This window comes from Podarcis muralis, chromosome 8, assembly GCF_964188315.1.
Source record: "Podarcis muralis chromosome 8, rPodMur119.hap1.1, whole genome shotgun sequence".
Taxonomy (NCBI): Eukaryota; Metazoa; Chordata; class Lepidosauria; order Squamata; family Lacertidae; genus Podarcis; species Podarcis muralis.
Window position 1 is genome coordinate 34,404,777 of NC_135662.1, and position 26,647 is coordinate 34,431,423.

Here is a 26,647-nt window from a genome sequence, read left to right on the forward strand (position 1 = left end):
AGCAGACGCGAAATTGCGCGTGCGCAAACCCTTACCTTCTTCCTCCTCCCGGCTCCTTTCCCCGCTTCGACCGCGACTCGGGAGCGCGCTTCGCTGCGCGGGTCGTAGGTGCGCTCTTGCGCCTCCCGTTGCCCGCGGAAGTGTTTGGATAGGCGACCTTTTCTGCCTCCATAGCAACGCGCTTGGCGTCTCCGTCCGTGGCGCTGAGGCCTCTTTGCCTGTGTTCACACGCGTCCTGCTGCGACCCGTCCCCTTACCTGTCGCTGGCGTTTGGCGGGGAAAGAGGTTGTGGGGAAGCGCTGGGCAGAAGGGCGTGGAGTTCGTGTGAGTGGGGAAGGAGACCCGTGTGCGTCGGTTTCGGTGAATTGCGGGGCTTCGACGGCCCAGCCGCCTTCTTGAGACATCATATAATTTGCTAGTGTATGCGCATTAGCCCTTGCCACACTTCGTCCGAAGGGAGACGACAGTCCTTCTGAGGAGCCCGTATCAAGTGTGGTTTGTGTGTAGCCCGGTAGAAACTGCCCCCCACCCCTTGGCAATCTTTCCCTTCCGACACTTTTATTTCCCCCAGTCTGGGCTCGATCTGGGCTCGAACTGAGAGAAAAGCGATTAGGGATGCAGGCAGATGTGCTAGTGCTTCTTTTGCCATCTCCCCCACTCTTCTTTCTGTATGAATGGGCGTAGCTGGGAGGGGGTCAGCTGCCAGCAAAAGAATACAAATCAATACAAATCTGAGATTCTGCCCCCCCCAACAAAAGCCTCTTCCCCCCAACAAAAATCCTGGCTACGCCCATGCATGGTTTCAGCAGTTTTTAATACGCCAAAACGATTCCACCGCTACCACTACGCGTAACAGTAAATTGAAGTGTCTCTGCCTGACACATCGCAGAATTGTAAGGGAGTCGGGACCCCCAAAAGCATCTAATCCGACCCCTGCAAAACAAGAAGAGGCATTCGCTTGATCTGTGGGATTCAAGACATCTTTCCAGAAAAGGGTGTTTCTGGGTATTGCCTCTTACCCAAAATTAATGGTCAGGCTGCAATATTTTGCAACTGGGAAAATGTGATTCTCTCCCACCCCTTCAGCTATAGAAGCATTGCTACTGTAAGGACCACCTTTCATCCGCTGAATAACCCCTATACAAAAGGCAAACCAGAGAACCATGAGTGAAGCCAGAATTTATTTTAGGCGGGGCAGGCTTTATGTTAGGGGGGCAGAGAACTGAGTTAACTAACTGACCAGTTGTGTCACAGGTAAGTATTTTTATATATTTACTTGATTTGAGGGGGCAGCTCACCCCCCTAGTTATGCCCTTGCTTAATCATCGTGCCCCTTACACAATTTTGAAATTTCAAAAAGAGTTCAAATTCATTTGACCCTTAAACATAAAAAAGTGGTTGAAGTTCCATTTTGCTACCAGCAGTGCTGTACCATTTCCTGGGCCTTTTCTACTTGTCAAGCACTGGTATTTCTACAGATCATTTTAATTTAGAAGTAGTGAACAGCGGTAAATTTATTTCTTGCCCATATCAATAGGATGTCTTTCTCACAACTGTTATATGAGGATTGTCCGTGGATCAAGATGAACACAATATAGCCCTGTACTTGTTTTTAAAAGGTCCTAGAATTCCATATTCTAGAGGCATTTATAGGTAAAAAGCATTCCAATTTAATGAAAGGTTTTCAGATTTTAAAAATATCATAGTGATATGAATCTTTGCATTCATCAGATTTGCCAGTACAGTGGTACCTTGGTTTAAGAACAGCTTAGTTTATGAACAATTTGAATTAAGAACGCTGCAAACCCGGAAGTAGGTGTTTTGGTTTGTGAACTGTGCCTTGGAAGCAGAACATACTCAGCTTCCTGTTGAGTGTGTTCCATTTGTAAATTGAGTCCCCCGCTGCTATGGGAAAGCACGCCTTGGTTTAAGAATGCTTTGGTTTAAGAACGGACTTCCAGAACGGATTAAGATCGTAAAGCAAGGGACCACTGTACTGAAATGAGCTTACCTGGCTCAATTCTGAGTATCTTCTCACATATACAGTAGCGTTGGGAGCTCTAAGGTTCTGGGATCAGCATTTTCTAAAACTTTGTGAGGTGGGGGATCAGGAAGAAGAGGAAGCCCCAGGACTTTTTATTAAAGTACCGGTAGTTTTTTTTGTAATAAATATATATTTTTGCAGTATTGTCACTCTGTGACCACCAGTTTAATTGTGATCAGCCAGAAGGGAGTCCCTTTAAAAGGAACTCAATTTCCAGATAGTTAATAGGACTTTAATTCCAAGTTAGGATTATAAAGTCAGGTGTAGTTTGACTGAAAAGCTTTGAATAAAATGTTGCCCCTATGAAATATATATATATATATATATGTATACACACACACACACACACACACACACACACACACGTACTTATAAGAATCCTAGATGACAGGTGCCATCTGAGCAGAAGTCCTTATCTCAAACTGTAGTACTTGATCACTACTATGTTTTCCCCCCTTCAAAACTACAGTCATACTTCAGGTTAAAGTAGCTTCAGGTTGAGCGTTTTCAGGTTGCGTTCCGCAGCAACCTGGAAGTCACAGAACGGGTTACTTCTGGGTTTCGCTGCTCGCGCATGCTCAGACGCTCAAAATGACATCATGCACAGAAGCAGCGAATCACAGCAGGCACAGGGTGTGTTCTGCTCAGGATGCGAACGGGGCTCCAGAATGGACCCTGTTCGCATCCAGAGGTACCATTGTAATGGTTTTATTCATATGGAATTTTATACAGATTTTAAAAATTAAAACACCATTAGCCTACTATGTCCTGCTCATATATAAAGAGAGCTAGGATAATAGTCTGTAGAAAATTTAGGAAGACATCTATTGCCATTAATCTTTTCTTTATTAGGAATATGGCTAAGAATGTCTCTGAAAATGAAAAGAAAATCTCATTGTAATTAAATTATTTCATAGTAACTAGAAAATAATGTTGGAAAAAGAGTATACAATAATTTTATGACTCTGAAATATACGTTATAACTTTTTGTTTTATTTTAAGGCCCTGTGTGACAAAAAGGAATACATGGATATTGAATTCTTGGAGTAAAAAACTGACTTTACTGCAAGATTATGGTTCGACTAACATTGGAGCTAATTGGTAAAAGCCTCAATCAGAAGAATCGCAGAGATGAGTCCTTGGCCCATTACTTGAGGAAAACGACTCATCTCAAGTTATCAAATAAAAATATAGATATAATTGTAAGAATACACTGATTATTTGAAAATACAACTTCTTTTTTATTTGTTATTTGCTTTCTGTTGTTAATAGCAATTCAAAGCATTTTTATCCTGCTCTTCAGCCAAAAAGTCTAACAGAGGTGCTTACATAAGTTCAATAAAAACAAGACTCTTTCAGTTAGCAAGAGTCAGGAGGGAATTTGTTAAATTAAATTTTATACCATTACAATAATCAGCTTGAAAATACTGACTAAAAGACAATAACAGTTAATTTAAAGCACCTTTCATTTGCGCTGAAAGTTTTAAATCAGAAATATAGTTTGTTTTAAATATATTTGAGTATAGTGGAAGTAAATGTATTGTTTTCAGAAATTTGCTTGAAATTTGGGGAGATCATAGCATCCCTATATTCTGTAATGATATACAATTCTAGTGTAATTGTCAGTTGGAAAATATGAGCTGAGATCCGAAGAACTAGTTCAGGCATTCCTAAGGGTTTGGCTACGGGCAGTTAGAACTTTCCATTTTCTCCTTTGAACAGCAGACCCCCATGCCCAATAATAAAGTGCTTCTGAAAGTTTCTTCCATTTCAAAAGTACGGTAACTTGCTATGTAACATAGGGGGGAGGACAACTTCAGTGGCCCCTTAGATATTTAGAACAGCGTGCTATTCTTTAGTTCCTAGCCATCATAAATTAAGATAGTATCCATTCATTCTATTTTTACAACTATATCTACCAAGGATACCCTAGATAGTAAGATCAAAATGTTGAAGGAAGTATTAAAAAACCCATGCAGTAGGAAAAGGCTGTATCTGGGAGCTGAAGCATTTTACTTATGAGTGAACTACACAGTAACACACTTTCTTCATTCTTTCTCTTAGGATGACCTGTCTTTGTGTAAAAACCTTAATGTCCTTTATTTGTATGATAACCAAATTAGACAAATACATAATTTGGATTTTGCTACAAACCTAAGACACCTATACCTGCAGAACAATTGTATTACACGAATTGAAAATCTAGCATCATTAATAAAACTTGAAAAATTGTAAGTTTAAAATTATTATTGGATTTATTAACTGATGTGTAAATTGATATAATAAATATAGCTACTGTATATACTTGCTGAATATAGTCAATATTTTATTTCAAATATGATAATTTTGTTCACATATTTCATTAATCCGAGAACACATTAACCCAAAGTTTGGCTAGTGATTTTACTGGATGAGTTAAGCATATGTTTGACTCTGTCCCACTGAAATCAGTTTGATTTTTACAGTTTTTTCCTTTGCCTGGATTATGCTTCAGATTAGCAACTGATAATATCTGGAATATTTCTTTACATTTTATTATTAATATTTCTACAATAAAGTAATGAATTATATAGGACAAAGTTCCACCCTGCCTCTATACATTGCTTTAAAACATTTTCATTTTGTTTGGGTTGTTTCCAGGTAATTCTCAATAGATTTGCATACTCTGATTTCTCTTCAGATTTTATAAATCTTTCACCTTTTACAAAATAGATTTGCTTGTAGAAAACTCTGTGATGGTTCCATGGAGCCCTATGGAAATTTGGATTTTAGTTTAATACACTTTATTTGTCATAAAATACACTTTTTTACTTTTGGAAATGTGTGCATTATTTAAAACAAATTGGGAGAACTGAAAACCTCTTATATACTGTTAAGGTATCTGGGCGGCAATTACATCACTGTAGTAGAAGGCTTAGAGACTTTAGAAGAACTAAGAGAATTACATGTTGAAAGCCAGCAGCTTCCCCTAGGAGAAAAGGTTTTGTTTGACCCAAGAAGTCTTCATTCACTAGCGGTAAGAATATAGAGTTTCAGTGACATCTGGTGAAAGATATTGATTGCGAAAAAATTACAAGAATTATTTTTAAGTCTAATATCTGTTTGCCAAAGAGCTACATTCCCATAGGATATGAATGCAAAAGCGTTAATTTTCATTATTACTACTACTACTATTTGCACATCAAAAATATGTGTAAAACAAAGGGTGTCCAATAGTAGTGAGTTCTATGGTAATTCTTTTTGTTTTGCAATAAGTTCTGTAATCATTTATGTTGCATTCATTTCTCATCATTTGATAGAATATGTTTGTCATTCCCATTGCCAAGAACATTTGGTTGACAATGAGCATTTGCTCGGTTAGGTATGTTTAATTTAGAAGCAAAACCCTATTATAATTTTTGTAATCGTATGAAACAAACCAAGGTTGCAAGAAATGTGTAGATTGTTGGCTATAGAATCCTTTTTTTAAATTTCCATTTAAAACTAAGCAAGCACAGCTTAATTATAAGCATTATATGTATTATACTCATTAGACGCAGCAAAACGTGATCCTCTTGTTTTCCTTCTCACTACTCATTTGTCATTTGACAACTTCAAAACTGAAGCTACAAAAAAGTACAGCTCTATATTTGTATTTTGTTTGTATTTTCTTCCTCGTCGTAGTTTTTTCATGGTCAATTTACTGCCATTTGTATTACTAAAGAGCATTAAAAGTACCCAGTTTCAGACTATTTAGATTGTATTGTGTACTGATTAATTCCTCCAGGTCCAAGAGCTTTTCTGATCATCCAGTGAAAATCAAGTTAAGCAAAATCTCACTTCAAATTTTCTGCACATCTGATAAGATCTGACTTAGTGGGTAAGATCAGGTTTTCACAAGGCACAGCTGCAGAACAATGAGAAAGGCTCTCAGTCCCAGGGGAATTAACCAGTACACAATACAATCAAAATATGGGTCAAGCAAAAGTGTAGATGAGCCCAAAGCGTTCGTTATGAGGTGCTGATAAAACATACAATTATGTGGTGCAGTGCTATGCATGTTTTACTCTAGTGAGAAGTTAGTCTCACTAAGTTTAATCAGGTTTATTCTCTAGTAACCACATATGATTTCAGCAGTTAACTTTTGACGTTTCTTTTTAAATGTTAATTTCCTTGCAGAAGTCTTTAACAGTTTTGAATATCAGCAATAATAATATTGATGAAGTGAGTGATTTAGCAATTCTGGAAAATATCTCCCACCTTATAGCTGTTGACAACCAAATTCACCATGTGAAGGTAATAAAGAGGAAATAAGATTGATAAGCATATATGGGAAATTAAGGCAGTTAATATTTAATAATCTTTCAGTGGTTTGAATTATTTGTTTTTATGGGATAATTTAAAGTTAATATGCATGGATATATATTTCTTTTTCTGTGGCCTACAGTGATGAAGTCCCATTTCACTTTATGGCTTTTACAACACTGTTTATCACACTCATTTCTATCTGTTTATTTATTTCATATAATTTATATACTGCTTGATTGTAGGAAGCAAACCTCAAAGTGGTTTACAAAAAAAGAATAAAACAGTAACTTTGTCACTAAAAAAACTGCAACCATAATTTAAAACATACAGAAAGTTAAAACCATAACGGAATAGACTAAAACATTTATCTAAGAGGGTTAAACAGATCATGGAGAGCAAGGTAATCAATGGTTATTAGTCATGATGACTATATATTACATCCAGGATCAGAGGCAGCATGTCTCTGAGTATCACTTGCTGGGAAACAGTAGAAGAGGCCTACTACTCTCATGCACAACTTTGGGCTTCCTATAGGCAACTCTTTAAGACCATAAGAAACAAGATGTAGGATGCATTTGGCTCAACCTACTAATCCATGTGGTTACTAGGTAAAGCTACATCCTAGGGTGCAGATGTGATGCTCTGTCCTATGAACCACCAAACAGACAATTAGCACTGTCAGCTCAGCGATCCTAATCACATATACACATTCCAAGGTTTCTCATTTTGTTCTATGCAACCAAGTGGCATGTATGCCAAAAAATGGATCTCCTGTCTCCACGTCGTACAAGAGTACCCCCTTTATGCACATAACCATGGATTATGACCTATAGGTTCAGATTATAAGACTCTCACTTTTAAATAACTAAAGTAGTACCATTCCTATTTATTTCGGAAGGCCTTACGCTGGTTCAGTGTTTTGGGAATATGGTTGTAAATCTTTAATTTATTCAACCTTTTGCCATTATTGATTATGACAACAAGATATCAAAAAGATGAATTCCTTCACTTCACAATTCAGTCAGGAACAAGAGAGAAAATATAGATTTTCTGAAAGAGATAATGGCAGACCGTCAGAATGATGACAAATTGCTGTCTACAGATGTAGTTAGGGCAGTTGAGCTAGACACAGCCGATAAAAATTGGAGTACACTGGTCAAATACAGGTTCTTAAATGGCCATCATTAATTGGGAAGAAGGCTGCTGCTAGTACTACAGATGTCATCTGAGGCTTTCACCTCCCACAGTTTGCCTAGAATATAATTTGCTCTTTAGTATTTTGTAGCAGACCTCTAAGTGATAGCATGACATGATCATTTATCAAACAGAGACTGCCCAAAAAAGTGTCTAGTCCCTTTAGTATAGCTTATTGAAAGGCTGTAAAGTGAAAGCACTTTATTAGAGACAGGAAGGCAATGAACAACTAGAGCGTATCCACAGGGTAATCATATTTCAACATGGGATTAGTACCTTCTTAGATAAACATACAATGGCGTGAGCAGGTTCTGGATCATTTATCAAGTGAGTAGTAGTCAACAAAAATCTGGAAAATTCTGTGGGTACATTCATCAAAGTTTAGCTATTTACTTAGCAAGGTTCCAAGAAATATATACTATTTTACATTTTCAAAACCAACTTTAGTTGATCTAATTTTTCAAGTGCATTCTAGTTTTTCAAGTATAGGAAGATCATTTCAATGGATCTTACAATGTAAATTTTGACATTTATGGAGACAACAAAGGCAGAGTTTAGGTTGATAAGAGATTAATGTGAGCCAATGTCATTGCATGTACTTGGACTTTGTTTCAGTTTGGGAAATAAAATGCCAAATTGTCCAGATACGCAAAACATTAGATATGCGAAACACTGTATCTGAAATGAAAATACATCCTGATATATTTTTATAAGTGAGAAATAATATGTGCCTTTTTATTTAGTAATCAGAGCAGAATATTATGTATATAGCTATGAAAGAAAACAGTTCCTTGAGGTTAATGTTACAGAAGCAGAATGTTTCTATAAATAGCTCATTGTGGGAAAGCTTAAAAGAAAATCTCCATGTTGCTTTCCATCTTCTGCATGACTCCTCTGGCAAACTTGAAATTTAACAGTCCAAGGATTATGGATTTTCCCAAATATGAAATACTGGAGAGTAAAAAGAAACCCTTGCTCTCCTGCTCCTTGCATCTGGTTTGTGTGGATAACTGGTAGACACTAGAAAATATTGCTGAATAGCTTAAGAGGTTCTGTTGTACATTGAAAAGTAACATTTCCAACAATTTAATCCAGCTAGGACATGACATGAAGCTTCTGCATGTATGTCTGAAACTGGATAGAGAACCATACATGTAGACAGGACCTGCCAATGCAGTTCCCCTCACTGATCCAAGATCGGATTCTGTGCAAGGGAAACCCTTTCAAAAACTTAGCATTTGCCACTCATCTATCTGGGAGCAGGGCAGGCACAACACACTTTTTGTCATAGAACTGTTTGTGTGCATCCCTGTGTATTGAGCCACAAGTGTTTCGTGATAATCATTGTAAACGACATGCAGGAATGCAAATACAGTAATAATAGATAATAACTTGAGTTCTGAAAAAAGCCAGCAGAAGAGGGTTGGCAGAAGGTAAATTTCGTTCTCCACTCCTCACTGACAGTCCTCTAAGTAGCCTCTCCTGAGGGTGAAATACTCTCCAGAATAAGGGTAGCACTGTGGCCTGGGATGTGTGAAAAGGGAGTTGCTGAAAATGAGATGGAGGCATCTTCTTTAAGCAGGATCTCTACACAGAGAATGTGCTGTGCTTGAATTTCAGTGGTTCTCCCCACAGCCTACCTTGTGAAGCTGCTGATGGAGGGGGAGCTGGTGGGAAGGAAAGCTGCCTTGTTGACATATTTATAACTCTCCCTTTGTCTGTAGAGATATCAGGGTGGCCTACAAAAAATGCGAGTTAAAATTAGCCATGGCAAAACAGTATAGTGAGCAAAACTCTAAAAAAAAGTTGAAAACGAATAGAACACTCTAAACGGTCATCAACTTCCGCGGGCACTTCTCAGGATCTAAGTCACTGTAAAGGTAGTGGCATGTTACAAAATTTTCAATAAGAGCATCAAGAAAAAGAATATTTACACAGATGGAAGTGAAAATATTTCTCCACTGGTGGAAAAAGCAAATTACTTTCAATTCAGTTGCCAAGTGCTATTATTTCTGGCTGCTGACAACAGTATCCAGAAATGCAATAAGAAGGTACTTGAGCAGTGCATTTCCACAAGAAGTCCCATATCTGCCAAATCTTATAAGTCATACAAGCCATGTTAACCAGTTTATATATTGTAGTAATATAAAAGAAAAACTAGGTCAGATTGCCCTTAATAAAAAAAGAAAGAAACCCATACTAGATAAAGGTTATGTAAAAACACAAAACTTTCCTTCTCCTAGCTCAGGCCAAGAAAATAACAGATGTGGAGGAAATTTATTAATTTTATTCTAAATAATTACAATAATCATGAAGGAATTATCTACCTGTGGCTTCCTCTCCATGAACAAACAACTCTGAATTCATTGGCACGTGAAGGGTTTTTGTATATTGTAGAGTGCCATCAAAACAACAACAACCAGCAGTAATATTCCAGTGCAATCTACCAAGGTTTCATATATATTCAGTCAGCTACATTATGGCCGGCATCCAGAGATATACCTCCACATATGGGGAGTCTATTTTCTTCATGTAGGCCCTGATGCAACTTGCATGAGGAAAATCAAGCCATATATACAGATTTTTTTGCATGTAAGCCCCTATAATTGAGCACATGTATTGTGCAACATCTTATATATATGTATGAAGACCTGGGCAAATGGTAGCTTGAAAAGATTAGACAGATTCATGAAGAAACAAGCTATTGATGACTACTAGCCATGATGACTATGCTCAGCTTCCACCGTTGGAGGCAGCAATGCTTCTCAATACAAGTTGCTGGAAACCAGAGGAGGGGAAGAGTTCTCTTTTTTTTGCCCAAATCCTGTTGGTTTCCCACAGGCCTCTGGTGGGCCACTGTGAGAACAGGATGCTGGGTGAGCCACTGGTCTAATGCAGCAGGCTCTTCTTATGTTCTTATGTGTTTCTGGTGTTCTGGATTTTGGCCTATATTTTACATTTTACCTTTACAGTAGAAAGTGAAGATCAAAGGGTTGAAATCATGTTTAAGGAATAATTATTAGAAGGTTGCTTTTTGGCTTTATGTGTAAAGCATTGTGTTTCTTAATTTAACATACCACATGCCATCATGTGATTGCTTTATAAAGGTAGCTGTGTAAATAACATTACTTTAGGAAGTTTACATTTAATTGAATAAATAGAATTATGAATCCACTTACTTACAGCATTGAGCTAAGTTAGCAAAAGTATTGATTTTCTTTTCTTTGGTATTTGCAGGACTTGGAGTTTGTGCTGGGTGTATGGACCAACCTGCGCAAATTAGAGCTGAATGGAAATCCTGTTTGCCAGAAACCAAAATATAAGGACAGAGTTATACAGCAATCAAAATCCCTTGGTAAAATAATGTACTTTCAGAGAGCACTTTTCTTTTACCAGAAATTAATCCGTGCATTAACACACTTACCTGGGAAAAAGTCCCATGATGTACTCATTGGGGCTTACTTCTGAGTAGACATGTCTAGGATTGTGTTGCATACCATACAACAAATTTCCTGTGAATATGTAAGCTAAGTGGGTATAGGATTGTAGCCTTAGACTTCTATATAGGCCAACAGATGTTACTAGGTCACAAAAAAATTACTAGTTTGCCAGTCCCATATATCTATTAGTTGTAAGCAACCTTCAAAATACATTTTTAATAGAAATAACCTGCCTAGACACCTGAGGCAATTCTTACTCTCCACAGGGGTCTAGGGAGAGGCCTATAACAAGCCACCACCCAATCCTATGTACTCAGAATTATTGTTGAAATAAAACTCTTCTAAAAGTAAACAGTAATGATTCCAGGCAGACCTCCCATGACTGTTCCAAATCTTGGGTGCCACAGACAAAGAGGCCCTGTCTGAAATATCCAACTGAGAAATATCTGCTGTATTTCTTATGAAGAATGAAGCCTTCAAGCTCACATGGAGGAAAGCACACAGTCACCTGCCAGAATCAGATTGAGCTGATAGAACTACTACAGAAGCCCTTAGGATGCCACCCAGGATGCTGGCACAGCCACCCTCTTCCCCCATGTAAGCTTTCCTAGATTCTGCCAAAGAACTGGTAGAGCACCGGTGGTTGTTGTGCTACCCCACAGCAGGGCTCACTGAAGCATGGAGATGAGATTTTCTCTTGTGCTAGGAATCTAGCACCTATACCGTAGCAGGTGGAGATTAGGGGAACAAACTGGTGTTTCAGGTCTGGCATAATCATTGATGGTGAAAGAACAATTCATACTGAGGCAAAAGTTTATCCATGATTGACTTCCTAAGAATACCAGAGCCACATCTAGGAAAGGATTGGGTAAGCCAGAGTTAATCAGCATTTTCTTGATACATGTTTACAAATATTACCTCTTCAGAGTCCCTCGATGGAAAAGAAATAAAAGAAATGGAAAGGCAATTCCTGATGAATTGGAAAGCATCCAGAGATGCCAGGAAGAAAAACAGGACAGAAAGCATGATGAATGAACATGCACCATATTTACATTTTGGTACACAAACTTTATCTTCATGATCATTTACAAAATTAAGAAAATAGGCTGTTTAGAAGGAAAAGGTTATAATGCTTTTAAGGTTACTGCTAGGAGTGTTTAGTCTTTTGGTGATTGCTATGGGGGGATTTTTCAACTGGCATGTCCAATACTTCTTCTAAAGCAGTTCTCAAAAGGATTGCTCCTAGAAGCTCTCTTCAACAGGGTAAAACCCAAATGGCTCCCTGGAATACTGAGGAACCTAAATTCAAGGAGCAAGAAGAGATGAATCTGACCAAACACGGTTACAAGCACATCTTTGTGTCTACTGTGTGGCAGTGGTTATGGGCTTACTTCTCTGCCAATATTACATCTTAAAGTAGCCATCCAGCAGAGCTTTCCTTTGTGGTAAAGGGTTTTCCCAGATGAAGGAGGTTGTCCCATTATTGGCCTGCTATGACAAATTTGCCAGGCACTTCAAGGGTAAAGTTACTCAGATCCATTCTAAATTGGATGCTAAGTTTGGTTGTCCTATAGAGCCTTCCAGAGGACTGACTGGTCCGCTGTTATGAATCAGTTTCAATTACTGCAACACAAGGACATGGACAAGCTGCTCTAATGTATGTAGCCAACCATGTGCCTTCTTGACCCTTATGCCTCCTGGCTGGCAAGAGCAAGCTAATAGGCAGCTTCAAGCATGCTCTGATGAAAGCAACTAGACCCATTTCTTTCTAACTTCATGCCAGGTTTAGTGACTGAAACTGCTTTGGTTGCCCTGGTCAGTGACATTTGTCAAGAGATTAACTGGGAGAGTGTGGCCTTATTGATTCTCTTTGCTTACTCAGTGACTTTTGGTACTATTGGCAATGGTATACTGCACCCCCTGAGTTGGAAGCACTGCACTGCAGTGGTTTCATTCCTATCTCCAAGGACAGTTCCAGAGAACAGTATTGGATGACTTCTGCTTGACCTGTAGGGGTTGTCCTATTGAGTTCTGTAGGCTTAAATCTTGTTGCAGATGCTATTTAATATCTATATAAAGCCACTGAGAATAGCCATCAGGGGATTTGGAGCAACTTGTCATCAGTATGTTGATGACACCCAACTCTGTCTCTCTGTTCCATCAGTACCAGAAGAGGCAATGCAGGCCCTGAACCAGTGTCTGTCTGAAGGCAGTGTTGGGCTGGATGTGGATCAGTAAATTGAAGATGAATCCAGGCAAGCCACAGATACTGTGGGTGGGTAGTTCTCTGGTAGAGCCAGTTTGGTGTAGTGGTTAAGAGCGGTAGTCTTGTAATCTGGGGAACCGGGTTCGAGTCTCCGCTCCTCCACATGCAGCTGCTGGGTGACCTTGGGCTAGTCACACTTCTTTGAAGTCTCTCAGCCCCACTCACCTCACGGAGTGTTTGTTGTGGGGGAGGAAGGGAAAGGAGAATGTTAGCCGCTTTGAGACTCCTTAAAGGGAGTGAAAGGCGGGATATCAAATCCAAACTCTTCTTCTTCTTCTTCTTCTTCTTCTTGCCCAAGAGTTGGCAGAACATGTACTTGATGGGGTTGCTTTTCGCCGCGTCTGCGCATGCGCGTGACGTCATTTTGAGCATCTGTGCATGAGCAAGTGGCGAAACCAGGAAGTAACACACTCCGTTACTTCCGGGTTTCTGCGGAGCGCAACTCGAACACGCTCAACTTGAAGCAAATTTAACCCGAGGTATGACTAGTTCAGATTCACTTTTTTTCAGAAAGCATTTGGAAGATGAGAGACCTGACTGGAAAAATAGCTTAGTTTGCTGCTGATAGTCTTAGTAAATTGTTGTGTTGCTATGTTATGTATTTGGGGGTTGTGTTATTTTATGCTTTGTTTTTAAATTTTCTGATTTTGTTGCCCTTTGGCTTGTACGAAGTACAGTAGATAAATCTTGTAAATAAAGTATAAAGTATACTCACTCTTTTTGATAATGCAGTAAAATGATTGATGAATGGGTTATTTATCTTCTGTAGCAAATCTTCAAAATATTTTATAGGAACAATTTTGAACTACATTTACCCAGTATTTTAAAAGTTTATGTACTTTTATTGTGTAAAGTTGAGCAGTTATAGTATTGCTGCCTGTAGAGAATCACTGTGTAAAAGTAGTTTTTTAAAAATCATCATCATCATCATTATTTACCTATTTATGTCATTTTCCAGAGTCTTAGTTTGTAAAATGAGTAACAGAGCAAAGGCTTCTCTTTATCATTTTTCTGCTACTTCCAATTTTTAGCTGAAAATTCTGCTTGGATAATGTTCTCAGACACTTTGACATTAAACATGCACATCAGTAATGTTTATAGTTTATTTTTGAAAAATGCTATACTTCCATATATTATCCATGGTTCTGTTAAATTGTATTTCCACTTTAACTAGTTATTATATATTTTGCAGGTGTAACCATGTCTTCATTGTTTTGGTTAATATTTCAGGGGAAAAGTTTTTGGAATTAATTAATGCATGCATGTGTTTGTGTACCCTGCAGATAATAATGACAAAGAACACCCACATTTTCCTATTTACTATTTCCCAATGACCAAAGAAAAACCAAATTTTGCAATTTTGTCTGAGATGCATAGACCTCCTCATAGTAAAGAATCCCATCGAACCGTCCATGAAGAAGACAGAGTTACTGAGAAAATCAGGTATATTTCTTGTAGCATACCTTTGGAGTCCATCAGTATATGAAACTTCTGCATAACTGAAAGTTCTGCATAAATGAGGGGCTGGAAGTGCACTGTTTAGAGAGAAATTTATATTGACAAGAGAATACATACTAAAAGAGAGGGAGGTTCAGCTTCCTGTGTACAGCTGTAGCACACAGGGACTATTTTGTTGATATTTGAACAATTTTTGTTTTTGAAATTCTTCCTTTTTTCATTTCATATTTTTTAGCAAAATTCTGATTTAGGCTGATCACATTTTGTAACTGATAGGGCCAAACTATATATGTGTAAAATTATTTGTGATAGTCCTTTTTAAATTGGAATGTCATTTTGGTAGTATGTTGTGTGCACGCGGGGCGGTGAGGATTTCCAGTTCATATTTGGAAGTTACTGGGGGCAAAAGCCCCTTATAGGGTGATTGGAGTGAAGAAACAGCACACATACAGTCTGCTACCACTTCTCTAATACTGTTTACTGTGAAAGCCTGGAAGGGAGGAGAACTCAATTGATCCTTCTGCCAATCCACCACAATCCAATAACTCTGATATCCTACGCTGATACCTTGCTGATCTACATGGCAAACCGAATCAGTGCTGACTGTGCAGACTTTATATGCAGCTGATTCTAATGCATGTCTGTATTTTTTTTCTCAACACAGCTAGTAGCAATGGGGGTAATTTTAAAAAAGGAATAGAGTATGAAGTTAAAACTTCCAGAACCACTTCCTGGACCTAATGTAGGATTCTTGCACATGCATTTTTAAAGTCAGGAGATCCTTGGCCTTAAAGCTGCTTGGGTTTTATGCATCATATATAGGATGTGATCCAAAGATATCTGAGTGTACCAGTAAACTGTCAAACTATCATTGAACTCAAGGATTCTCCCTTTGTCCTTCGCTACTGAAAGTGCAAATCGTGTCTTGCAGTGAGAGGAAACCGGATACTGGACTCAGCCTAGTCCTCACTTTCCCCCAGAAACTATCAAAGCTGACTGCACTGATTTCCTGTTCAGCAATATATGCACACTGCAGAAGACCACATGAGCATGGTTGAATTCTGAATGTGCCTTCCCTTGCCTAGCAGTAGCATTCCGAGCTCCTGTCAGGAGAAATCTCCCAGTGGAAACCTGTCTCCACAGCAGACCGCCCTAGCTGGGCTCTGCAGTTAGACAGAGAACAGACTCCTTTATCGGAATGATCTGGAAAACATTTGGATTGCCAGAATTAAGATAAATGGGGAAATTATTTATGTAAAATACAGAGTATACATCTGTGCAAAGAACACAAAAGAAATACAAGTATCAGGCATTGGGTAACTGAAATTCAGATAAGAAGTGTTCTGCATTTTCATTTGCATTGCACATATCTTTCTAGTCCTAACACGAGTATATCAAGCAGTTATTAAGAATACATTTCCATACCCACAGTCTGGGAGTAAGTGTCATTGAACTTGAGGTTTTGTTTTCTGAGTAGACATGCCACAAGATTATGCTGTACCCTCAAATGAATATTTTTTACTTATTTCATAGAAACCAATGATAATACTGCAGTCATTGTATGTTCTAGTGGTATTACAGTTTGCATTGTGTAGGGATTTTTTAGATTTAACATTTAGGCTGCAATCCTGTGCATACTTACACTGCATTGATCTCCATTGAACAAAATTGTATTTATTTCTGAGTAAACATACATAGGATTGTACCATTGAACATATATACTGTACTGGGGACTATACTGTTTATTTAACATCTACAAAAAGCCGTTAGGAGCGAACCTCAGGATATTTAGAATGTGGTGTCAGCAATATGCTGATGCTATCCAGCTCTATTTCTTTGTTACAGTTGAATCAGATGTGGCTGTACAGGTTCTGAACCTGTGTCTGGATGTAATAATGAGAGCAAGTAATTTGAAATTGAATCCTGACAGGATGGAGGTGGGTGGTTCCAGGGTCCAGCAGTTGGGTGATGTAACTGTTCTGGATGGGGTTGCTCTCCCTTCTAAAGAAGGAAGCACACACTTTGGGAGTGTAGCTTGATTCATTTCTGTCTCTGGAATCCCAAGTGGCTGCAATGGCTAGGACTAGGAATACCATATATCGGCATTGCTGTACCTATTCCTGGACCCAAATAACCTGGCCATTGTGACCATGTATTGGTATCATCAAGAATAGACTACTGTAATAATGCTCTCTGTGTAGAGCTTTCCTTAAGCTTGGTCTGTAAGCTGGAGACTGCTGCTACTATGTTACACTGTGGAGTGTCCAATTACCATATTTTTCCATGTATAAGACTAGGGGTTTTTTCCGTTTAAAAAATGTCAAAAAATTAGGGGGCGTCTTATACATGGGGCCATTTCCCCCCATTTTCTTAAATCTGAGTCCCAAAAAATAGGGGCATCTTATACATGGGGGTGTTTTATAGATATGTGTGTATTGCACTACTTCTAAGGGAGCTGCATTGGCTGCCAATAAGCTACCAGGCCAGGTTGTAGGTTTTGGTTTTTGCCTATAAGGCCTAGATGACTTGGGGCTAGAAAACCTACAGGAGCATCTTTCTCCTTACTGCTCCGTTCATGCATTTTATTCGGCCGAGGAGGCCCTCTTAGTTATACCAGTCTTGGTGAGCAAAAACTAAGGAAAGAGCCTTCTCTGCAGCAGCCCTCTTTTTATGGAACCACCTCCCCTCTGACAAGCACCAACACTGATGATATTTTGGTGCTTGTTAAAAACACAACTGCACTCAGGCTTTTTCTCACATTTAATGTGGAGGAGTCAGATACTGATTCCCTTAGGGTTACCAGCTACAATCATATTCATTTCATTATGATCTTGCTGTTTGAACAGTTTCATTGTGATTTGTGTTTTATACCTGTGCACACCAGCTCAAGGCAGATTGTAATAGGTAGTAGCTAAAATATTTTTATAAATAAATATAGCCATTTATAGTGCACTTCTATACATACTCTGTTTAGAATGTGGGTATAGGATTGCAGCCTGAATGTACTGCCAGAAATAAATGTCTGTGGAACATGGTCTAGTCTAGTTACATACTGAACACTTATGCAGAATTTAACAGAAGCTTAAGCATAGAATATAAGCACATCTATGGAGGCAAATGGCATTAAACTGTTATTGTATCCAGAATTATTTTCATCTTTAAAATAATTGCTTTACAATGTTTTGTTCATGTAGCCATTTATCCCTGAAGAATCCTCAAAATGTACAGAAAAACCTGTCTGAACCTCACCTCCTAAGACAAATGCCTCTTTAAGAAGATACTGGAAAAGCAACATCTTTTTGTGTTATCAAGAGAACAAATGAGTGCATCAAACCAACTATGAAGAAAAACTGAATGTTGTGGAGAAAGTTTTATATTTTAATCAGAAAACACTAAGGCATGTTTTAAGTTTTTCATTGCTGACACAGTAATTTTTCACAATACAAAAGCAATATTTTGTATAACAGATCCAATATATGTAACTTCATAAATAAAAAGTTTAAAGTAAAGTACACAGGTGTCTTAATGAGAAAAGGTGCATGGGGAAATCCCAAGGTTTGCAGAAAAAGCTTAAAGCAGAATAAAAACTTACGGTAGAAAAAAGACCCTATCAAAACAGGCCAATGAGGACTCCATATGCTCAGTTGGGTTGGACCGGTGACTGCTGAGGATGGAAAATGGCAGAAAGATAGATGGAGTATTTTGATAAAGGACGTGGAGCTATCCTGACCATCAAAAGGAATCAACACTGCAACATTTGTTTGAAGTCCCCACAGATAGGCACTATTTGCTGGCCCTTTTTGTATGCTGGTAAATGTTTTTATGTAAAATATCACACTTTCATAGAAGCCTGTGTACAACATAAAACCAATAATATAATAACATCAATACATACCAGTAGGTAAAAAATTCACAATTCAAAGGCCTGCCTGAAAAATAGTTTTCAAAAGGTGTCTAAAATAAGACAAAGATGACTCGTAATGGGCTGCTACAGGCAGGGCCTGTCACATTAAATGCTCAGTCCCTGGCAAAGGCTGACCAAACCATGGGTCTCTACCAACAAAACTGCCCCATCAGAAGAGCATCAGAAGATGCTCTACTGAGGTAGAGCATAAGAAATTAGTATTGGCCCCACGTAGTTTAGGGCTTTGGCTTAACAAAAGCACCTTAAACCCGACATGGTAGCAAATTGGCAACCAGTGCAGTTTTCTCAGCAAAGGAGCAGTATATTGCTAGTAACCTGTTCCTGTAAGCAGTCTGGCCTCTGCATTCTGCACTACTTGCAACTTCTGGTCCAGATAACACAATCAAACCAACAAAGTTTGCTACAGTGATTCTTGAGGTTAGCCATGCATGGACTACTGTAGTCAGACTGTCTTGGTCCAGAGATGGTTGCAGCTGGTGTACCCGGCAATGCTAGTAAAAGCCACACAGGTCACTTGGGCCTCTCATGACAAAGATGAATCAACAAGTGCCTCTAGCTTGCAAACCCGCTCCTTCAGAGGGAGTGAACCCCATCTAGAACAGATTGGGCATAATGGAGAAATTGAGTTGGGTATCATCTGCCTACATATGGCACCGTGCTCCAAAACTCCTAGTGACTACCCTCAATGGCTTCACATAGCATTGGGGAGAGCACTCCATTGGATAAACTGGGTTGAAGAGCACTCTCCCAGCTCTACTCTCTGGACATGATCCTGCAGCTAAGAATGGGGCTACCGATACACATCTCCAGAAGTCCATGGACCTACACCATTAGAGTGACCGTTCTGACAACAATTCCAAAGTCTGCTGTCATTTCATGCAACACACAAGAACCAAATTAGTAGCATCTTGTGTACACAGTACCTGCTCTCCTGCTAGCTGTGGTCCCTTGAGCTCTCTCTTTTTAATCAGTATCCTGTACCCATAATTTTGAACATCATTTGATTTGCTTTAATTTGCAAAATAAGTGATCTCTTTGTGTCATCATAGGTTGATTCACAGTTGATGGCCAAACTGGGTGAGATGCTGGAGACCTTGGCTGGAGGAAAACAGACTTAATTCTTGCCCTCTAGGCTGTTATTCTGGGGGGAAATGCCTCCCTGGTTTTTTCATCCAAAGGGCAAAAGAACAGGACCCTATGGTTGTGGAAACAGCTGGGGACATGACTTGATTAGAGAAATGGCCTGCAAGGAAATATTTAAGCATCCTTAGCCCTTCATGGCTGCATTTAAAATGAAAGGGGGGGGGGAATCAGGGGACTGTTTATGCATCTCTCCTATATTGTCTAATTTGGCCCTCATTTAAATTAATCTGCTTGGAATTTAAGCTGATTTACATCACAGTCCTCAACACACTTATTTGGAAACATGTTCCAGTGATTTCAGAGGAACTTAATGCCAAGTAAATGTGTTTAGGAGAGGGTGCCAGTTGGCTTAAATTATTGTACTTCAGTTTAACTGGGATTATAAATGAATAAAAGCCAAAATTCCCAAAGGAAGCATTGTTCATCCTGAAAGAATTTTAGCTGCAGACCCAAATACTTCATCTGAGAAATCCCATGGAAATCAGTGGGACTACTCTGGAAACAAGCAGCATAAATTCTTGCTGCTTTCCTGTTTTGCAGCATCCTGCATCTTATACCATCTGTCCTTTAAATCACCGTAACTTTTCCCTAGACTCCACTTCCTAATTGCAATTAATACCAAATATTTTAATTTTCTTGGCTACATAAAGGGCAACAAATAAATCAGGCTTTATTTTTCTGTCTTGCTGGGTCAAAGATTTGATTTATTGTGTCTATGTTATCACACAATCAAAATTTCATTCCCAGTGTTTGTTTGGGAAAATTCTACACCCTGCCTATTTATTTTGAATGTCTCTTCTCATTAATGTTGCTGAACTGTAATTTCCAGCCTCCAAATATCACTTTTTATTGTTCAGAGTCCCATAAATATATGGTTGTGTGTGTTTTATATATATTCACATACATAGAACACTACCAACAAAGTCCCATTGAATTCAGTTCAGCTTACTTCAATGAGATATAGGATTACAGTCTGAATGTGTTTAGGGATAGATTTCAAATCCAGTCAAACACTGCTGTCCCAGATTTTTGCGTTCCCATTTTTCCAGCACAATTTTCAGAGAAGAATTTGGTGATGATTTTTGGATTTTCTTTTTCTCCAAGGGAGAACAACTAACTTGGAGTTGGGGGTATTTCCAAAATGATGCAAGGATTAAATGGTGGAGTATCACAGTTAAAATTATTGGAGAGAACAAAGCAATGAGTTGTCCTTTCTTCCCACACAGAATATTTTGGGCTTCAGCAGTGCAGGTGGTTGTTTTTAAATTTCCTGTTAGTTTTGATTGAGACATTGTCACCATTGTGCAATTACTAAATTGTGTGTGTGTGGATGGGGGAGGGTGTCAATAAAATAAATGTTTAAAATTATATGCTTAGAGTGAGGTAATGGTGCATACATAGAATTCTATCTCTTGTTCTGAAATCTGGATTTATCATATGGAGTTAGGCCAGGTGGAAGCAACCAGATATCAAAATCTGGAACAATAATGGGACCATCTCTAAATATGTGTATATATTCAAATTGCTATAGTTGTAAAAACTAATATTGGGCATCTCAGTGTCCATCCCACTAATGAAGTAAGTCTGTGTACTTTTATAATATTATTGGATATCAAGAGGGTTTCAGAAATCTACTCCAGGCATGACTAGGGACTTGGGCAGACTCTTCCTCCCTTCTTTCATTGTAAAGCAAGCCCATATGCTGTATTACAAATAGATTTAAAATTTTAAATGTGATTTGCCCCACAGTGTGCTTCTGCTTCTGTGGGGATGCCAAAGGCACATAGTATTAGTACTGTCATTACTAGAGCATGGCCCACAGTCTTCATATTCTGTGGTATTGCGCTCCACACACACTTGCCCCAAACATATGGAAAATCTGTTATACAACAGTCTCCCTAATAAGGGCTATAGCTGAATGTATCGAAAACCCAACAGATTCTCCTATTTTTGTATTCCTACCTGCAAAAAAAATTCTCAAATGGGTCCTGGGATTGGTGTTTTGGGAGAAATGGTATTAATTGAAAAGATCCAGTTTTGCCCCTTCTCCCCCTGCAAGGGGATTTTACCCCACCACCTCATACCCGTACCCCACACCATCCCCAAATCTGCCCTGGAGGGTTTCAGGCATGCCCAGAACAGATTTAGGGGGCATGTATGGGGAGGAAAGGCGAGGACATTCCATTGTGCAAGGAGAAATCCTTAGCACTACACTGAATACAACCCAACGTGAAAAGCTGTTTAAAGCACTAGTGATGTTTGGTAGATATCATATAGCGAATTACTATCTACACACAAACATGCACATGGGACAGCTATTTAGCTGTACCATGAAGGTAAGATTTTGGGTCAGAATCTTACCCAGATTTTGAAGGAAGAGGAGGCCCCTGAAAGACCATTAAGTTTTGGAGCCTAAAAATGACCAAACTGCACCACTGCAGCTAACTACAAATGATAAAACTATAAAATTAAAATTACCTTAATGCTGGCTATTTTAATGTGATGCCTTTCTCTACATGGCAACTTAAAAGAGTTGCTATCTTATTTATCTAGGCTTAAAATATCATTGTTTATTAATTGTGGGAAAGGTTATTGGAAAATATGAAGAGCCGTGACTTTCTACTCTTTGGCAAAGGTCAATACTGGCAAATTCTGAAAAAGAATAATGGGAGTAAAAGAAAAGAAAAAAGCAACTTATGAAAAGATTGTTTAACCTCCGAGCCCAACGTTTAAATTACTCCCCTCGAGCAAAACGGTTACTTTATCCTAACCCAAACAATTTTCATAAAGAACAATTTCAGCGTTTGTACCTAGAGAATATAGGCATTGCTTTCAATCGTGCAAACGCCTCCCAGGCTTCTAATGGAAAGATGATTAATTCACAGAGCTTGCAACTATTTCCTTGAGGAGAGTGAGATAAGGTACCGGCTAATGGTTTGTTGAGAGCGTCCGTTCGCATCTTGGGGTCCGTGGCTTGGAAACTTGGCTCAGGGCCAGCTTTGGGTTTTATTCTGAAACAATCCTTTGGATTTCATATCAAAGCAGCTTATCCCCAGTCCTAATTTAAAGCTAGGAGTTAGAGGGAAAGGTGAGAGCAGGGTAAATAAAAATCCCCAAAGAATTTAATCGCCAGCTAATTTAATGCAGAAAAGTGTGTTTAATCAGTCGGGCAGCCATCCTGAGCTCTATTTATATTTATATCTTGTTTCCACATAAAGAACACAAACCAGTGAAACTCAAGGACTTCAAAACCCCACTGATTTCAACAGGAGAGATTTAAGTGTAAAATCGGCTCTCCTATTGAAATTGATGAGCCTTAAGCCCTTAATTCAGATTTTAATAACTGACTTCTATTGATGCTCAGTTAAGTGTTTAGCAGTTTTGCTCTGATGATTCAACATATATTCAGCAATTCTGTTGGAAGCGTACTCTAGTTCAGTATCCCAGTTCTCAAAATGTGTTTTCTGCTCTGATTTGCCAACTACAGCTTCTTTCAGAGATGATTTGGCCACCACAATGTGCACTATGGTAATCTCCAGACTAGACTGCTATAATGTGCCCTACCTGCGACTTCCCTTAAAGAAGATTAAGAAACCTTAACTGGTCCCAAATGCAGTGATCAGGTTACCAACTAAGGTTCTATTTAGATAGCCAACTAATATTTACTCAGAGTAGACCCACTGAAATCAATGGTCCTGAGCAGTGCTATTTTTCTAGGAAAAAAAGAGGTGCCAGAACTCAACATGAATGCCTCCCTTGTTCTCTTATAATGGCAATGGTGCCCACCTGAGAGGTGCTGAAACTGAGTGGTACATAGATTTTATAATAAAACGGGGTATTAATTTCCGCCCCAGCGCCTAATCAATCTGAATTTTATTCCTGCTACAACTGTCTCATCCACACAGTGAGATCCTATAGCACTGCCTGGCTTTGTCTTTTGCTTTCTACTTTGGTTATTGCGAGTGCGTAGGATAAATTAGGAAGCACCATTGTGTGCCACTGCATATAGGACTGGACCGCTAGGTTTTGGCCCATAAAGGCTGTGATCATAATCAATTAAGTTCTAGGTGTCTCACGTGCAAGAAAATGAGTTGAGCGCTAATCCTGCTGATTACTACAGGGCAGGCACCCTGAGATCACCTCATGCATTGCTTTAAAAGAGAGTTAGACAAATTCATGAAAGATAAGGCTATCAATTGCTACTAGCCACAATGGCTATGCACTTTCTCCACTGTCAAATGCAATCTTCCTCTGAATACCAGTTGCTGAGTTGCTAGAGTGCTGTGTTTGTGCTCATGTTCTGCTTGTGGTGTTTCCTCTGGCTGGCCAGTTTGAGAACAGGAAGCTGAACTAGATGAGCCACTCCTCTCATCCAGGGCAGATTGTCTTACATTCTTTTGCCTGACAGCATTAACAGTTTGTACGCTAAACTTCTAACTGCGATAAAACTTTGCAGAACACTGAAAGGATTTGCTGAATTAACTAATTGAACTGGAATACAAAAAAGGGAGGTGCGAGGAGGTCTGGGGAACAAGCAAATGAAAGATAAGATACGGAAAGATTGAATTGTTTTTAACTGTTTTTACTTTGTATTTTTTCTTTTCCTTTTTTCTTTTTGTAACACTTTGAAAACCTTAATAAATATCTTTTAAAAATAAATAAATAAAACTTTGCAGAACACTGACAGTGGGCATGTTGTGCATGTTTTAAAACCAAATAGGCATCCAGAGCTTGAGGAACTAATACTTTCATCTGTGGGGGGAGATGCAAGCAGAGGCCTAATGGACGTAGTCAGGCCTTTCGTTAGGGTGGCAGGCCTTTTGTTGGTGGGGGCAGAACCTCAGTTAGCTATGTATTTTTATTAATTTTGGGGGCAGCTGTCCCTCCCTGCCCCCCCCCGCTACACCCATGGTAATGCCCACCCCCGTAGGGCATGGAGGGAGAATAATTAGCAGACCTCCAGATTTTTTTTCCTGCTTGATTCACCACCCCCTTCTTCAAATAACGCGGTTGGGCCCAGTGTCGGATTTACATATAAGCTAAACAAGCTATAGGGCCCCACTCTCTTGGGGCCCCCCAAAAAAATTAAAGGGGAAAAAAGCTGGATGTACATTTCCAAAATATAAGATAAAAAACAAATAAACTAAAACCTACATACAGCAACAGTGTTTTGTGTTGTGTAGGCTCCTATGAGGTAAGTAATGGGCCCCGCCTGCTAGCCTGCTCCCTAAAATATCACTGGTTTAAGGTACCCCTGCCCGTACGGGCCAGTCTTGCCAGACTCTAGGGTTGTGCGCTCATCTCACTCTATAGGCCGGGAGCCAGTGCTGTCTGCAAACACTTCCGGGTCACGTGGCCAGCGTGACATCGCTGCTCTGGCAAGCCAGCGCAGCACACGGAACACCGTTTACCTTCCCGCTAGTAAGCGGTCCCTATTTATCTACTTGCACCCGAAGGTGCTTTCGAACTGCTAGGTTGGCAGGCGCTGGGACCGAACGACAGGAGCGCACCCCGCCGCAGGGATTCGAACCGCCGACCTTTCGATCGGCAAGTCCTAGGTGCTGAGGCTTTAACCCACAGCGCCACCTGCGTCCCATCACTGGTTTGCTCATTTCTATATATAGGGTCCCTACATTCTGCATGTGCAAATGGCTTTTGATACCTATTAGGTCTATAAATTAAACAACAACAACAACAGGTCTATAAATTACCATATATTCAACACAAAAAGCAGCCACAATTTGTTGTTGACAAAGGACAGCTGGACATATAACGGGCCCCATTACCTTCAGTAGCTTAGGGCCTCATCAAACCTAAATCCGGCCCTGGTTGGGCCCCTAAACAAAACGCCAGGCGTAACTGACAAAAATCAGAGGTGCCCTCGCCTCAAACCTGCCTGGCCGAACCCCTGCCAGAGACCCATACCTGGTTCTACTCACTAGATAAGCACTGCACTCTGCCCATGCCCTTGCGCCCTCTTCTCCTCATCAGGAGCTGGCGTCAGACCAAACCTTGAAGATGGATGCCAGGCAGGACCATGTGTCCTAAGAAACTCCTGTGGCTCAGATGAGAGCTGCGTCTGCTCAGCGGGAGGAGAGACCGGGTGGAGGAGGATGAAGGTGAGGCCGCTGCTGCTTTGCCGTTGGGCAGCAGCCCCGCTCTCGGTCGGAAGGCGCCTCGGCCCCCTGCAGGGGAAAGAGGTCGAGCTCGCCAGGAAGGACAGGGGGCGATGCGAGAGGAGGAGGAGCAGCAGGAGGAGGCGGAGGAGCCCCTCGGAAGTCTATAAGAGAGACGCGCTTCTCCCCTCCCAGCCTGGACTACATCGCTACTGGCCGGCCAGGCGCCTCTCTGCCCCGGGTGCTCACCCCAGAAGACCAAGTAAGTGCTTTCCTATGTAACTTTCTGCTCTCTCTATCTCAGTAGCGGACAATTGTGCTGTTTTGTTATATTTCCTCTGGTTCTGTATTTGCGTGCAGTCTCATTTATTGTTAGAACCCAGTCACTGGGAAATCAAGCCCGAAACGGTTTCCTCAAAAAGTGCTGCTCTAGAGATGCATCTTGGTGGTCTGTCTGCCCTTTGAACATGTTCTCTTAGAAGTTGCCTCAGTAACTTCCCTGGGAATAAAAGTTACCCTGCAAATCGAGAGAAGCGGGCTCGCTCAGCTTTGGCGAACTCCGCAGGCTCAACAACAAGCAGGTAATTTTAAATTGGATTGGCTAGCTCTCCCTAATCATCTTGCCATTATACTCAGGAGGGATTGAAAGTGATATTTGTTTCCTTGCAGGATTGTGCGCGAAGTCTTGCCGCTATTGATTCGTGTCGGGAGTTATTCTAGGCTCAACTGAAGAAAGGTGCGAATTTGTGGGCTTTCGGAATAGGGAATATCTCG

The 26,647-nt window shown here is 39.8% G+C and overlaps 3 protein-coding genes and 1 long non-coding RNA gene across 13 annotated transcripts in view; 2 read left to right on the forward strand and 2 right to left on the reverse strand.

Moving 5' to 3' along the window:
- CSPP1 (centrosome and spindle pole associated protein 1) overlaps positions 1-138 on the reverse strand; it is a 75,655-nt gene extending 75,517 nt beyond the window's left edge. Inside the window, exon 1 of the mRNA XM_028736774.2 lies at positions 36-138. The gene's annotated coding sequence lies outside the window, so the exon portion shown is untranslated. The remainder of the gene's footprint in view (positions 1-35) is intronic.
- PPP1R42 (protein phosphatase 1 regulatory subunit 42) lies at positions 1-18,201 on the forward strand. 5 transcript variants are annotated; one of them, XM_028736792.2, is made up of 9 exons: positions 1-108; positions 3,047-3,246; positions 4,109-4,275; positions 4,922-5,060; positions 6,203-6,319; positions 10,763-10,880; positions 11,892-12,023; positions 14,515-14,674; positions 17,884-18,201. In XM_028736792.2, exons 2-9 carry the CDS (start codon positions 3,118-3,120, stop codon positions 17,960-17,962), a joined length of 1,041 nt encoding a protein of 346 aa, XP_028592625.2. In that variant the 5' UTR covers positions 1-108; positions 3,047-3,117; the 3' UTR covers positions 17,963-18,201. The 5 variants fall into 5 exon arrangements, with proteins under 5 accessions (XP_028592625.2, XP_028592626.2, XP_028592622.2 ...); XM_028736793.2 differs by lacking the exon at positions 1-108 and adding an exon at positions 180-285; XM_028736789.2 differs by lacking the exon at positions 1-108 and adding an exon at positions 213-324.
- On the reverse strand, positions 4,349-25,939 carry LOC114600541 (uncharacterized). 6 transcript variants are annotated; one of them, XR_003707580.2, is made up of 5 exons: positions 25,697-25,939; positions 18,282-18,353; positions 14,695-14,766; positions 10,709-10,823; positions 4,349-4,795 (listed from the first exon to the last, which is right to left on the reverse strand). It is a non-coding gene; the product is annotated as an uncharacterized LOC114600541 (long non-coding RNA). The 6 variants fall into 6 exon arrangements; XR_013393902.1 differs by having other exon boundaries at positions 10,705-10,823; XR_013393904.1 differs by lacking the exon at positions 4,349-4,795 and adding an exon at positions 7,712-7,884.
- The window catches only part of TCF24 (transcription factor 24), a 10,070-nt gene continuing 9,246 nt past the window's right edge, over positions 25,824-26,647 (forward strand). Inside the window, exon 1 of the mRNA XM_028736798.2 lies at positions 25,824-26,135. Coding sequence (XP_028592631.2) covers positions 25,871-26,135 — 265 coding nt within the window. The 5' untranslated portion in view covers positions 25,824-25,870. The remainder of the gene's footprint in view (positions 26,136-26,647) is intronic.